At 40.6% G+C, this 13,077-nt stretch overlaps 1 protein-coding gene across 1 annotated transcript in view; it reads left to right on the top strand.

Moving 5' to 3' along the window:
• UIMC1 (ubiquitin interaction motif containing 1) overlaps positions 1-13,077 on the top strand; it is an 87,488-nt gene that overhangs the window by 45,912 nt on the left and 28,499 nt on the right. Inside the window, exon 10 of the mRNA XM_090287939.1 lies at positions 7,189-7,342. Coding sequence (XP_090144065.1) covers positions 7,189-7,342 — 154 coding nt within the window. The remainder of the gene's footprint in view (positions 1-7,188; positions 7,343-13,077) is intronic.

Raw genomic sequence — 13,077 nt, 5'->3', positions numbered from 1 at the left:
CTGTTCCAGTGCTGGAGCTCAGAGAAAGTTAATCAGAGTAAGTCTGTATGTGGGTTTCTTATTTTATTTATTTTTTTAAAGTATATTTTATTGATTATGTTGTTACAGTAGTCTCATTTTTTTCCCCTTTGCTTCCTTCCACCCTGAACCCCCTTTCCTTTCAGTAGTCTCACCCCCCCGCCTTAGTTCATGTTCATGGGTCGTGCATATAAGTTCTTTGGTGTCGCCCTTTTCTATACTATTCTATCTATCTATTTTTATTTATTTATTTATTTATTTATTTATTTATTTATTGAGAGGGGAAAGGAGAAAGAGAGGGAGAGAAACATCACTGTTTGGTTGCCTCTCATTCGCGCCCCCAACTGGGGACCTGGTATGCAACCCAGTCATGTGCCCTGACTGGGAATCGATCCTATACTATTCTTAACTTCCCCATGTCTATTTCGTACTAACCAATTATGCTTCTTAATTCCTGCACCATATCCCCATTTCTCCCCCTCCCGCCTCCCAGCTGATAACCTTCCAAATGATCCCTATATCTATGATTCTGTTCGTATTCTGGTTTGCTTAGTTGTATTTTTTATTTTTATTTTTAGATTCAGTTGTTGATAGTTGTGAGTTTGTTTTCATTTTAATGTTCATAGTTTTGATCTTCTTTTTCTTAAGTCCCCTTGACATTTTATATAATAATAGCTTGGTTATGATGAGCTCCTTTAGCTTTATCTTGTCTCGGAAGCACTTGATCTGCCCTTCCATTCTAAATGATAGCTTTAGAATGTTGGATAGAGTAATCGTGGTTGTAGGTCCTTGCTTTTCATCACATTGAATACTTCTTGCCAGTCCCTTCTAGCCTGCAAACTTTCTTTGGAGAAATCAGCTGATAGTTTTATAGGGACCCCTCTGCTTTTCTCTTGCTGCTTTTAAGATTCTCTCTTTATCTTGAACTTTGGCATTTTAATGATGATGTATCTTAGCGTGGTCCTCTTTGGATCTAGCTTGTTTGGGACTCTCTGTGCTTCTTGGACTTGTATGTCTTATTTCTTTCCTCAAATTTTGGAAGTTTTCCTTCATTATTTTTTTCACATAAGCTTTCAATTTCTTGCTCTTCCTCTTCTCCTTCTGGCACCCCTATGATTTGGATGTTGTCATATTTAAAGTTTTCCCAGAGGTTCCTAAGCTTCTTCTCATTTTTTTCAATACTTGTTTCCTTATTCTGTACTGGTTGACTTTTTTTCTTCCTTTTGTTCCAGATCATTGATTTGAACCCGGTTTCCTTCCCTTCACCATTGGTTTTGTGTGGATTTTCTTTTGTTTCATTTAGCATAGCCTTCACTTCTTCCCTATGCAATTACCATACTTAAGCATATCTGTCAAATCTGTGAGCATGTTCATCACCAGTATTTTGAACTCTGTGTCTGTTAGGTTGACTATATCCTTGTCGCTTAGTTCTCCCACTGGAACCTTGATCCGTTCCCCCTTTTGGGTCATACTTCTGTCTCCTCATCTTGACAGGCTCCTGTGTTTGTTTGTCTCTGTGTCTTAGGTAGAGCTGTTACACCTGTTACATTGTAAGGGGCAGAGCCTTGGGTATTCGTCAGTACAGGGTGACCCGACCCGTTTCACCACATTGTGGCACTGTATGTGGGGGAGGAGTCTGAGAGGGAACTATGCCGCTTGCTCAGCACACTCCCCTTTTCCAGGCACCTCTCCCACTTTCGCACTGGACTGGCGCCCCTCTAGCTATTGCCCTGGCCGTTTTTCCCAGAGTGGGTGGGTCTGCAAACGTTCTAGGACCGTGGAAGCCCTTTAAACAAGTGGATTCTGCTGAGACCCAACCCCCACTGGGTTGCACAGTCAGAAGCAATGAGACTTTATTTTCCTGGTGCTGGGACCCTGAGCTGCACGGTCTGGTCTGGGGCTGGGAGAGCTCTCCAGGTGTCCCTCCCCACTTTTTAAAACACGTGACTGTACTTTCCACCAAACTGCTGCTGCCGCCACCACACCGTGTCTTTCCACCCCGGCTCCGCCCCTCTCACCTGTCTGGATGAGTATTTCTTCTTTATATCTTTGTTTGTGGGACTTCAGTGCAGCTCGATTTCCTGGAACTTCTGGTTGTCTCTAGTTTTGAGGTAGTTGTATTCCTTCTTCGTTGAGGAGGGAGATGTGTCTGTCGAGGCCTCCATTTTTGTCCAGAAGTCCATTTGCATGGGCTCTTTAAAAGGAACTACATGGGACTCCAGAGCCCTCCATCTCCTTCATCCTCAATCCTCGCTGTTTTTTACAACTAGAAGTTTAGGAAATTCTCTTCCCAGCACTGGAACCCTGGGCTGAGGGGCCTGATGTGGGGCTGGGATTCCTCCCTCCTCAAGGGGGAACTCCACAGCTGAGATATCCCTCCTGAGTTTTATTGGCCACATGTGGCTGGGGGAGCAGCCCGTTCTGATCTCTGCTCTTTCTACCAGTCTTAATCTGTCGCCTTCTTTAAATCACTAGTTGTAGGACTTCCATTCAGCTAGATTTCAGGTGGTTTTGAATGATGCTTGTTCTTTAGTTGTAATTTCGATATGGTTGTGGGAGGAGGTGAGTACCATGTTTACCTACACCACCATCTTGACTGGAAGCCCACATTAATGCTTCTGATGAAGATTCTCAATGTTTGTTTTCATATTTTGAGTCTGATAAAACATTTAATTACAGGACAAGAACTTTTTAAAAAGAACTTAGTCTTTTAAAAATCTGTTGTGAAAATAGCCTGAAAATTAAACTAATATTTCTGTGGAAATAAAGATTTTTGTTACATTAGTGTATACTATCTTGTTCTAAGTACCTTTAAAGGGTTTTATTCTCTTATTCCTTTTTATATTATAGGTTTTTTAAAATAGTTTTTACAGTTGAAGTTAGATCCCCTCCCTGGTTTCTGCACTGCAGGTGACTGGGTAGAAATTCTGCTTTCATGAATTGTGCACACTGCTTGGTTCCCTGGGACCTGATCTGTCACAGCTGACAGACCAAGAGTCCCTGATGCCAGTGGTGATAGAAGAGATGATGACACTCCCTGCAGTACAGAGCAACTAAGGACAGATCCTGCGAGGTAATGTCAAAATGGCCTCAGGTCCTTTTGAAAGAGGGACGAGAACCTTCTAAATGGAGATAGGGGGAACAGAGTGTTATTAACACAGTCACCTTAATGTGCAGAAGAAATCCTGCAAGCCTTTAGTTAATCAAGTCTGATTTTCACCCATTCATGACTGCAAAGGAGACTGTTCTTTGGGGCAAAGAGTGTCAACCCTGTTTAGAATTTATAGTGTATATGTCTGCACCACTACATATCAAATGGATGGAATTGTATGGTCTTCCTCACATTGCTATTTGCTGTTATCTGCTGATATCTGCAGTCTTAGAAGTTTCCATTAAAAGAAATTAGAGATGTGGTAGTGTTGAAGTTGTTGAGTAATCACTTACTAGTTATAAGTCACTTATTAGAAAGATAGAATCTGTACATTTTTAAAAAATATTTTTATTTATTTTTAGAGTGAGGGGGAGAGAGGGAGAAAGAGAGAGAGAGAAACATTGATGTGTGAGAGATACATTGATCAGTCACTTCTCGCACATCCTGAACCAGGTATGTGTCTTGACTGGGAATCGAACTGCTGGTGACCTTTTGGTTCGCAGGCCAGCACTCAGTCTGCTGAGCCACACCAGCCAGCGTGCATCTGTACATTTTATGTCTACAAAGATAGTATAATGGATGTGGACTCTTGCCCTTGGAATCTGTGTATAGGATCATTTGTCCTAAGATTTCCTGTTTATTGGAAGATGGTATGGTATGGTGCAAGTACAGCTTGAGCATTGAAATTAGAAGACATGACTTTGAATACCAGTCCCACCACTTAACTTCATGACTTAGCACATTTATTATTTTTTTCAGAACATTTTGTTTTTCATTGTTTTTAGAAAGAAAGGAAGGGAGAGAAGGAAACATTGACTGATTGCGTCCCATACATGCTTGGACTAGGGACTGAACCCTCAACCTAGGTATGTGCCCTGACCAGGAATCAAACCTGTAACTTTCTGGTTACAGGACAATGCTCCAACCAACTGAGCCACACTGGCCAGGGCTGCACAAATTATTTAATTAATCATTTTAGTCATTTATTTAGCAGGTATTTATAATTAGTATACTGGATCTAGTCATTGTTTTAGATCCTTGAGACATAAAATTAAATAAGAATAGTCCCTGTTTTCAAAGAGTTATTAAGGGGAGAGAGACACGTAAACAAAAATTATAATTATAATGTCGTCTGAGAAATATAATGATAGATGCCTAGGGCATTAGGGGAACCCAGAAGAGGGATGGTTTTCTCAATTTCAGTTTTTCATATGTAAAATGGAGACATTTACTGGGTTTCTCTGAAGATTAAATTAGATAAGACTATAGTGGAGATTTGGCAGTAGAAGTATGCGTGTGAACCAGATATTATTTTACTGCTTTGTAATGTATAGTGGCTGTTCAGTGATATACCTTACTAATGACAGAGAATTTCTTGACAGTATTTGAGGTATTTGGCACACCTGTGCTGGAACTGTAACCCCCCACCCTCACCCCCCCTTGATTTGATTTCCAGCAGTGGTCAGGTTCCTTTGGAAATGTTTTCCAAGTCTCTTACCCAAGAGTTTCCCTTAATTGGAATCTCAGCTAATCAGTTTTCAGAAGAGTTAATGGACATTATTCAGAATCAAATAGTTGGTATAGTCAGTTGGTTTTTAAGTAAATTGTGTTAAGAGACCTATGGTAAAAGGGAAAATAGCTAAACAGACAGCTTTCTTAGTTACAAAACAGGCAGATTGGGGGAAGGGTGAGGGTGGTGATTTGTAGGACGTGCTTTCATTTTTCACTGGGTCCATTTCTTGAGGTGAAAATTTTTTTGAGACCTGAAGGTAAGAAATGTTGAAGAGATCAAGATTTGATATCTACTGCCTCTTTTGAGAAATGACCATATAGTATTTTAAAAAGAAGTATAAGTAGTTCTGCGGAGACTTAATCCGAGTGCATGGTCCTAATAAAAGTTGCTTTGCTTGTATTTTTTTCTCTTGAGGTTCCTCCATTATAGTTAATATTTAAATAGACCATTTTAATGTTGCTGGAAAAGAATCTTATTTTAATATAAAAATGTTCAGAAACCTTCTGGATTGCCTATGAGTGTGATTGGAAGTGATCCTGTCTTCACAATAAGACAATTAATAGATTGCTCCCTCTTGAATACATTAGTAGTTGAAGGTACATTTCCTGCATTTTATAGAGCTGGAGTAAAATGCTGGGTGTAAGCACTGGGACATTCTTGTCATACAATATATTTCTGCACTTAGTGAACTTTAGAAGGCCAAGTAACTGCTCAGTTGACACTAACTTTCAGTAACTCAAGACTACTTGCAAATTATTGGGTATATTTGATTTTTTTTCCCCCTCTGCTCAAATGGCCTTGCATGCACAAGATGACTTTTCGTTGTAAAATTTATGAACAGGGGAACCTGGATATGTAAGAAGCTCAGTGACTAAGCTTAGAATGAATAACACCTAGAACTTCTAGACCCCACCTCCTAGAGAGGAATATAGAACCATATAATCTCCCAATACCTGGTAGAGCCAGCTTCCAGAACAAAGTAGGAAGAGACGCCTTCTGCTTTTGCCACACCATGGTGGAATGGAAATACTGAAAGGTTGATGCCATATAGGCCTGGGTTGGAGTCTATATTTCCTGCTTTCTGACTTCGTGATCAGTAGGTTACTTTGCCTTTCCAAGCCCAGTTTCCTCTTCTTTACTTCTGGAGCTCGTGATAACCTTTACCAGTTGGGTTGTTCTCTGGGATAGATATGCAAAATGCTTGGCCAGGCCTGGCATAGTATAGGAACTCAACCACTGTTAGTCCCGTTCTCATTTTATTTCTCTTTCAGAGTATGTCTTTTTAAGTACAAGGCATGTGTGTTGAAAACGACATTTTCTAGCAGTTGTAGAAACTGTTTGACTTCGTATTTAGACGGCCTGTTTCCCTCTCTACTGGATCACATTCACAGGCAGTAGATTTTAGGGATGGCCTAAACTTAAGAGACAAAAAACAGTCCCAAAACCCAGTTGGCTCAGAGCTCAGGTTATCTGCCCACTTCTGTTTTGGTCCTGTTTTGTTCTTGTAGCAGAAGATGGTTTGTTTTTTCTCTGTAGTAAGGCATAATGACAGCCCAGATGCTCCTTGCTCTTAAATAGAAGCAGTGACTATGCAGGACAGTTTCACATTGATTGGATAGGACATGCTGTCCTTTGAAGCGAATGTTAGGCAGTTGTGCTGCAGTGTTCATGCATACTGTTGAATTAATCACTGCAGAGTTCTCAGTTCTGACCTGAAAAGGTAAAATAAGACTGCCTCTGAGAGATACTGGCAACTATCGGAAAAGTGATGACTATAGAACAACAAGAGGAACAAGAGAGATAAGGAGTAAGAATGGCTTTGGCAGAATTGTCTTAATGATTTTCCTTTGGACTTCTTAAATATTTGGGTCTTTAGTTGTTATTTCCTCTTTCAATCTAAAAGTCATAAATAAAACACAAGAAGTGGTATGTCTCACTGGTGTCAACTGAACCTAGATTCTTAAATTTTAGTTGTCCTGCTTTTGCTTAGAGCTCTTTTGTTTTCAAACTATATGTGTCTCAAGTCATGTACAACATCACGGTTCTTTTGTGTGATTGAAAAAGTGTCTTTAAGATGACGTTGCTTTCCAGACACAGTACAGTATACTGACCCAGGGAAAGCAGTGCCTTGCAGCATGATGGAGGGGAATGCCCTCAGAGCTTGGAGCTCTGCCACTTACTATGTTTTGTAACTTTGGGCAGGTTGCTTTACTATTTTGGATAATGTTTTTCTCATGTATTAAAGGGGTATGTTAATACCTTTGTTAGGTTACTGTGAAGATTAAATGAATATTACATGAAGAGTACTTAGCACATAGTGGGCAGGCACTGAGTAAGTATCAACTGTGTTATTGTATCTCTCAATCCTTAATCCTGAATTTGCAAACTGACTGGCATTGTCTCTATGAAAGTAAATGAAGTATGGATAGAATTTCTTGTAGTTCTTTGGGGAAAAATTATTTTGTAAAGTAAAGCTGTTACAATTGCTGTTTGTCATTTTCTTCAGGCTGGTAACAGGGAAGATTCTGGGAAGGAAATACCTAGTTCTGCCTTCTCATCCAGTACCAAGGTATCCTGCCCACTATGTGACCAAGGCTTCCCACCCACAAAGATTGAGCGACATGCCATGTACTGCAATGGGCTGGTGGGGCAAGATGCAGGTAAGGATTGACTGAGTGATGGTTTTGTAATTCTGTACAATACAGTATAGGAAAAAGAGTTCTTCGAAGTTACAGTTGTTTTGTTTTCTATCTAGTTAATTCTTTATTACATTTCATGTTCTTTATTACTTTGTCAGATATGTTATTTGTAGCACATACCTGAGGAGAAGGGAAGCGAAAAATCTTTTTTTTAAAGTATATTTTATTGATTATGTTGTTATAGTAGTCCCTGTTTTTTAGTGTGTTTTTTTTCTTTTTTTTTTTTTTTTTGCCCTTTGCTCCCTTCCACCCAGAACCCCCCTTCCCTTCAGTAGTCTGACCACTATTAGTTCATGTCCATGGGTCGTGCATATAAGTTCTTTGGCTTCCCCCTTTCCAATATTATTCTTAACTTCCTCCTGTCTAGTTTGTATTTACCAATATGTTTCTTAATCCCTGCACCATTTCCCCATTTTTCCCCCTTCCCCCTCCAAGCTGATAACCCTCCGAATGATCCCCCTACCTATGATTCTGTTCCTATTCGGTTTCCTTAGTTGGATTTTGTTCTTAAATTTTAGATTCAGTTGTTGATAGTTGTGAGTTTGTTGTCATTTTAATGTTCATAATTTTGATCTTTTTCTTAAGTAAGTCCCTTTGACATTTCATATAATAATAGCTTGGTGATGAAGAGCTACTTTAGCTTTACCTTGTCTGGGAAGCACTTTATCTGCCCTTCCATTCTAAATGATAGCTTTGCTGGATAGAGTAATCTTGGTTTTAAGTCCTGGCTTTTCATCACCTTGAATACTTCTTGCCAATCCCTTCTTGCCCGCAAAGTTTCTTTTGAGAAATCAGCTGATAGCCTTATAGGCACCCCGTTGTAGGTAACTCTGCTTTCCTCTTGCTGCTTTTAATATTCTCTCTTTATCTCTAACCTTGGCGTTTTAATTATAATTTGTCTTGGTGTGGTCCTTTTTGGGTCTAGCTTGTTTGGGACTCTCTGTGCTTTCTGTACTTGTATGTCTATTTCCTTTGCCAAATATGAGGAGTTTTCCTTCATTATTTTCTCACGTAAGTTTTCAATTTCTTGCTCTTCCTCTTCTCCTTCTGGCACCCCTATGGTTTGGATGTTGGCACGTTTAAAGTTTTCCCAGAGGTTCCTAAGCATCTCCTCATTTTTTTCAATTCTTGTTTCCTCATTCCGTATTGGTTGACTGTTGTTTTCCGCTTTATGTTCCAAATAATTTATTTGAACCCCGGTTTCCTTCCCTTCACTATCGGTTTTGTGTGGATTTTCCTTTGTTTCACTTAGCATAGCCTTCACTTCTTCCCTTATATGTTTGCCGTACTTAAGCATATTTGTCAGGCCTGTGAGTATCTTTATCACCAGTGTTTTGAACTCTGCGTCTGTTAAATTGGCTGTCTCCTCATCGCTTAGTTCTCCCACTGGAACCTTGATCTGTTCTTCCTTTTGGGCCATATTTCTCTGTCTCCTCATCTTGACAGGCTCCTGTGTTTGTTCGCCTCTCTGTCTTAGGTAGAGCTGTTGCAACTGTTACGTTGTAAGGGGCAGAGCCTTAGGTTTCTTGTCAGTACAGGGCGATCTGTTTTACCATGTCCTGGCGCTTTATGTGGGGGTGGGGTCTGAGAGGGAACAACGTTGCTTGCTCAGCACTTGCCCCTTTTCCAGGCAGTTCTCCCACTTTGTATGGGACTGGTGCCTCTAGTTGTTGCCCTGGCTGTCGTTCCCAGAGTGGGTGGGTCAGCGGATGTTCTAGGACGATGGGGGCCCTTTAAACAAGTGGACTCTACTGAGAGACCGGCTGTTTCTTCCTTCGCCCCAACCCCCACTGGTTTGCACAGTCAGAGCAATGAGGCTTGATTTTCCCCAGTGCTGGGACAGTGAGCTTCATGGTGTGGTCTGGAGTTGGGAACGCTCTCCAGGTGTCCTTCCTGAATTTTTAAAATGTGTTACTGCGCTTTCTGTCAGCCTTTCGCCACCGCCATGGCTGCCGCCACCACCCTGCGTCCTCTCTGCCCCGGTTCTGCCCTTCCTACTTGTCTGGATGAGTATTTCTTCTCTATATTTTTGTTTGTTAGACTTCCATGCAGCTTGGTTTTCTGGAACTTCTGGTTGTCTAGTTTTGAGGTAGTTGTGTTCCTTCTTAGTTATGTAGGGAGACGCAGCGTGTCTGTCTAGGCCTCCATCTTGTCCAGAAGTCTCCATTGTTCACAGTTTTGGTCTTTTTTCTTAATTTAGTCCCTTTAACATTTCATTTAATAATGGCTTGGTGATGACGAACTCTTTTAGCTTTACCTTGTCTGGGAAGCACTTAATCTGCCCTTCCATTCTAAATGATAGCTTTGCTGGATAGAGTAATCTTGATTCTAGCTCCTTGCTTTTCATCACATTTAATACTTCTTGCCAGTCCATTCTTGCCTGCAAAGTTTCTTTTGAGAAATCAACTGACAGTCTTATAGGCACCCCTTTGTAGGTAACTCTGCTTTTCTCTTGCTGCTTTTAAGATTCTCTCTTTGCCTTTCACCTTTGGTGTTTTAATGATGATAGGTCTTGGTGTGGTCCTCTTTGGGTCTAGCTTGTTTGGTACTCTGTGCTTCCTGGACTTGTATGTCTATTTCCTTCACCAGATTAGGGCAGCTTTTCTTCATTATTTTTTCACATAAGCTTTCAATTTCTTGCTCTTGCTCTTCTTCTTCTAGCACTCCTATGATTCGGATGTTGGCATGTTTGAAGTTGTCCCAGAGGTTTCTAAGTCTGTTCTCATTTTTTTTCAATTCTTGTTTCCTCATTCTATACTGGTTGACTGTTTATTTCTTCCTTATGTTCCAAATCATTGATTTGAACTCCAGTTTCCTTCCCTTCACCAGTGGTTTAGTGTGGACTGTCTTTTGTTTCATTTAGCATAGCCTTCACTTCTTCCCTTATGCATTTGCTGTACTCAAGCGTATCTGTCAAGCCTGTGAGTATATTTTCACCAGTATTTTGAACTCTACGCCTGTAAGGTTGGCTATCTCCTCATCTATTAGGTTGGCTATCTCCTTGTCGCTTAGTTCTCCTACTGGAACCTTGACCTGTTCCCTGGAACCGTGAGCTGCGTGGTCTGGTCTGGAGCTGGAACGCTCCTAAGGTGTCCCTCCCGACTTTTTAAAACATGTGACTGTGTTTTCCACCAGCCTGCAGCTGCCGCTGCATCTGCTGCCACCACCACACCATGTCCTCTCTGCCCCAGCTCCGCCCCTCCTACCTGTCTGGATGAGTTTCTTCTTTATGTCTTTGTTAGTTGGACTTACATGTAGCTCGATTTTCTGGAACTTCTGGTTGTCTCTAGTTTTGAGGTAGTTGTATTCCTTCTTAGTTGTGGAAGGAGATGCAGCTTGTCTGTCTATGCCTCCATCTTGGCTGGAAGGAACAAAAATCTTTTTATCTTTTAATGTTTCAACCTGTTCTTTGCCATAGGTAGGCCCAAATTCATTGCAGTGCCATGGAATTTGCATTTCAACTTACATATTTTCTTTAAAAGATTATTTACTTATTTATTTTTAGTGAGAGGGAAAGGGAAGGAGAAAGAAAGGGGAGAAACATCGATGTGTGAGAGAAACGTCGATTGGTTGCCTCTTGAAAGCCCCCAACCAGGGACCTGGCCCACAACCCAGGCATGTGCCCTAACTGGGATTCAAACCAGCAACCTTTTGGTTCATAGGCTGGCCCTCAGTCCACTGAGCCACACCAGCCAGGGCTCAACTTAGATATTTAAATATTGAGACTTCTGTGGAACTTGAGGAACTCAGTTCTAGAGTTGTCCATTTTTAATTCGAAGTATGTCTTTTGTGGGTTTGTGTGTGTATATGTATGTATGTAAGTCTTCTACCTGAAGACAGCTATTGAAAAATATTTCTGATTTCCATGCATGTCCTACATATCTCTACTACTTCACCCTGGAGCTGTTGCTTATCTCTTGAAGTACATGGAACTTAAGTACATGGAACTGAGCCTCTTATCCCTTAAGTTGTTGCAATATTTTTGAGTTACTTCCCAAGGATATATTCCTGGTTTGGGTGGTAGTATAAAAGGTGGGCTCTGGAGTCCAACAATCTGAGATTAAGTCCCACATCTTTCATGTACTCTAGAGTGTGTAATCCTGTGCTCGTTTCCAAGCTTTCCTTTATGCATCTATCAAGTAATAGTAATGAACTTGTTTGGTTTTTGTGAGGTTAAATGAGATGTTTTAAGGAAAGTGTCTAGCACAGTGCCTACCACATAGTAAGTACTTAAGAACTTTTAGCTGCTGTTACTACTCCCAGTAGTGGAATTTCTAGGTCAAAGATTTTGTCATCATTTTTAAGGATTTTTGTGAATAGCATTGCAGTTTTTTAAATACAATGAAAGGTGAAGACCTAAATCTGGTCATCACTTTTTTTTTTTTAACTTCTTACCTGAGGATATGTTCATTGATTTTAGAGGGCGGGGGGTGGTTTAAATCTACAACCTGGTTATGTGCTCTGACTGGGAATTGAACCTGCAACCCTTTGGTATACAAGACAATACTCCAGTTAACTGAGCCACCTGGCCAGGGCCATCAACATCTTTTACTAGAAGAACACTGAAGTCCTAGGATTTTAGATCCATTTTAAAATTTGACATAGTTCTTCTGTCTGATTTTTAGCAGAGCTCCAGTGACTGAAAGAATTCTGGGGTTGGCCATTTGGTGACCAGAGAAGGAAGAGACTGTCTTGTGTATCACACTAAACATGCTTACCCAACTGGTATTACTTATCTGAGTCAACAACTTACTCAGCATTGAGGTCCAGAAATAAATGAGTTTGCAAAGTTGAATGCCCCTTGAGATCTAAGAGTAGATGACCTTCTTCTGGTCAGAATTATTAGATAAGGAGTAGTATAAAGCAGCTCCTACTAATACCTTCCAACTGAACTCTTTAATATTTGCTGAAACAGGAAGCTATAGTATTCACTGTGCTCAGATATCTTTCAGCTATATGATATTTGCTTTTTATTCATTTTTAAATTATATTTTATTGATTATGCTATTATAGTTATCCTGATTTTTTCCCTTTGCCTCCCTCCACCCAGCACCTCCCACTCCCTCAGGCAATCCCCTTACCATTGTTCATGTCCATGGGTAATATGTGTAAGTTCTTTGGCTATTCCATTTCCTATATTGTATTTATCATCCCCATGACTGTTCTGTAACTACCTATTTGTACTTCTTTTTTTTTTTAAGTATATTTTGTTGATTATATTGTTAACAACAGTTCCAATTTTTTTCCCCTTTGGTCCCCTCTACCCAGTACCCCACTTCCTCCAGCAATCCCACCTCCCTTAGTTCATGTCCATGGGTCCTGCATACAAGTTCTCTGCTTCACCCTTTTCTATATTATTATTATTTTTTAAATAATTAATTTTTTATAACAATAAAAAATAACAATCCCTCCTCTCAGACTTAAGACCTTTTATAGTGTTATAGAGGACAATGGGCGAAGGTCTCATGCTCCTCTAGCTGCTTCAAGCTGGGCATGGTCATTGTCCTACCTACCCTTGGGTCCAAAAATCCCTAATAAGAGTGGGGGTGTGGAGGGGAGGGTGGCCTTTCCACATAGGGAAGGATCGTGCAGATTCCAGGTCAGTTGGCTGTCCCTGGACAACGGCGTGCTTGGTTTAACAGGCTGGCATCCTTGTTGTGTTCTGGGGGCAGCAGATTTGGCAACAGGGTTAAAAG

Source organism: Furipterus horrens, unplaced genomic scaffold, assembly GCF_987537825.1.
Source record: "Furipterus horrens unplaced genomic scaffold, mFurHor1.1.pri manual_scaffold_10, whole genome shotgun sequence".
Lineage (NCBI taxonomy): Eukaryota > Metazoa > Chordata > Mammalia > Chiroptera > Furipteridae > Furipterus > Furipterus horrens.
Note: the sequence above shows the minus strand (reverse complement) of the source record. Positions and strands in the feature narration are given on the sequence as shown.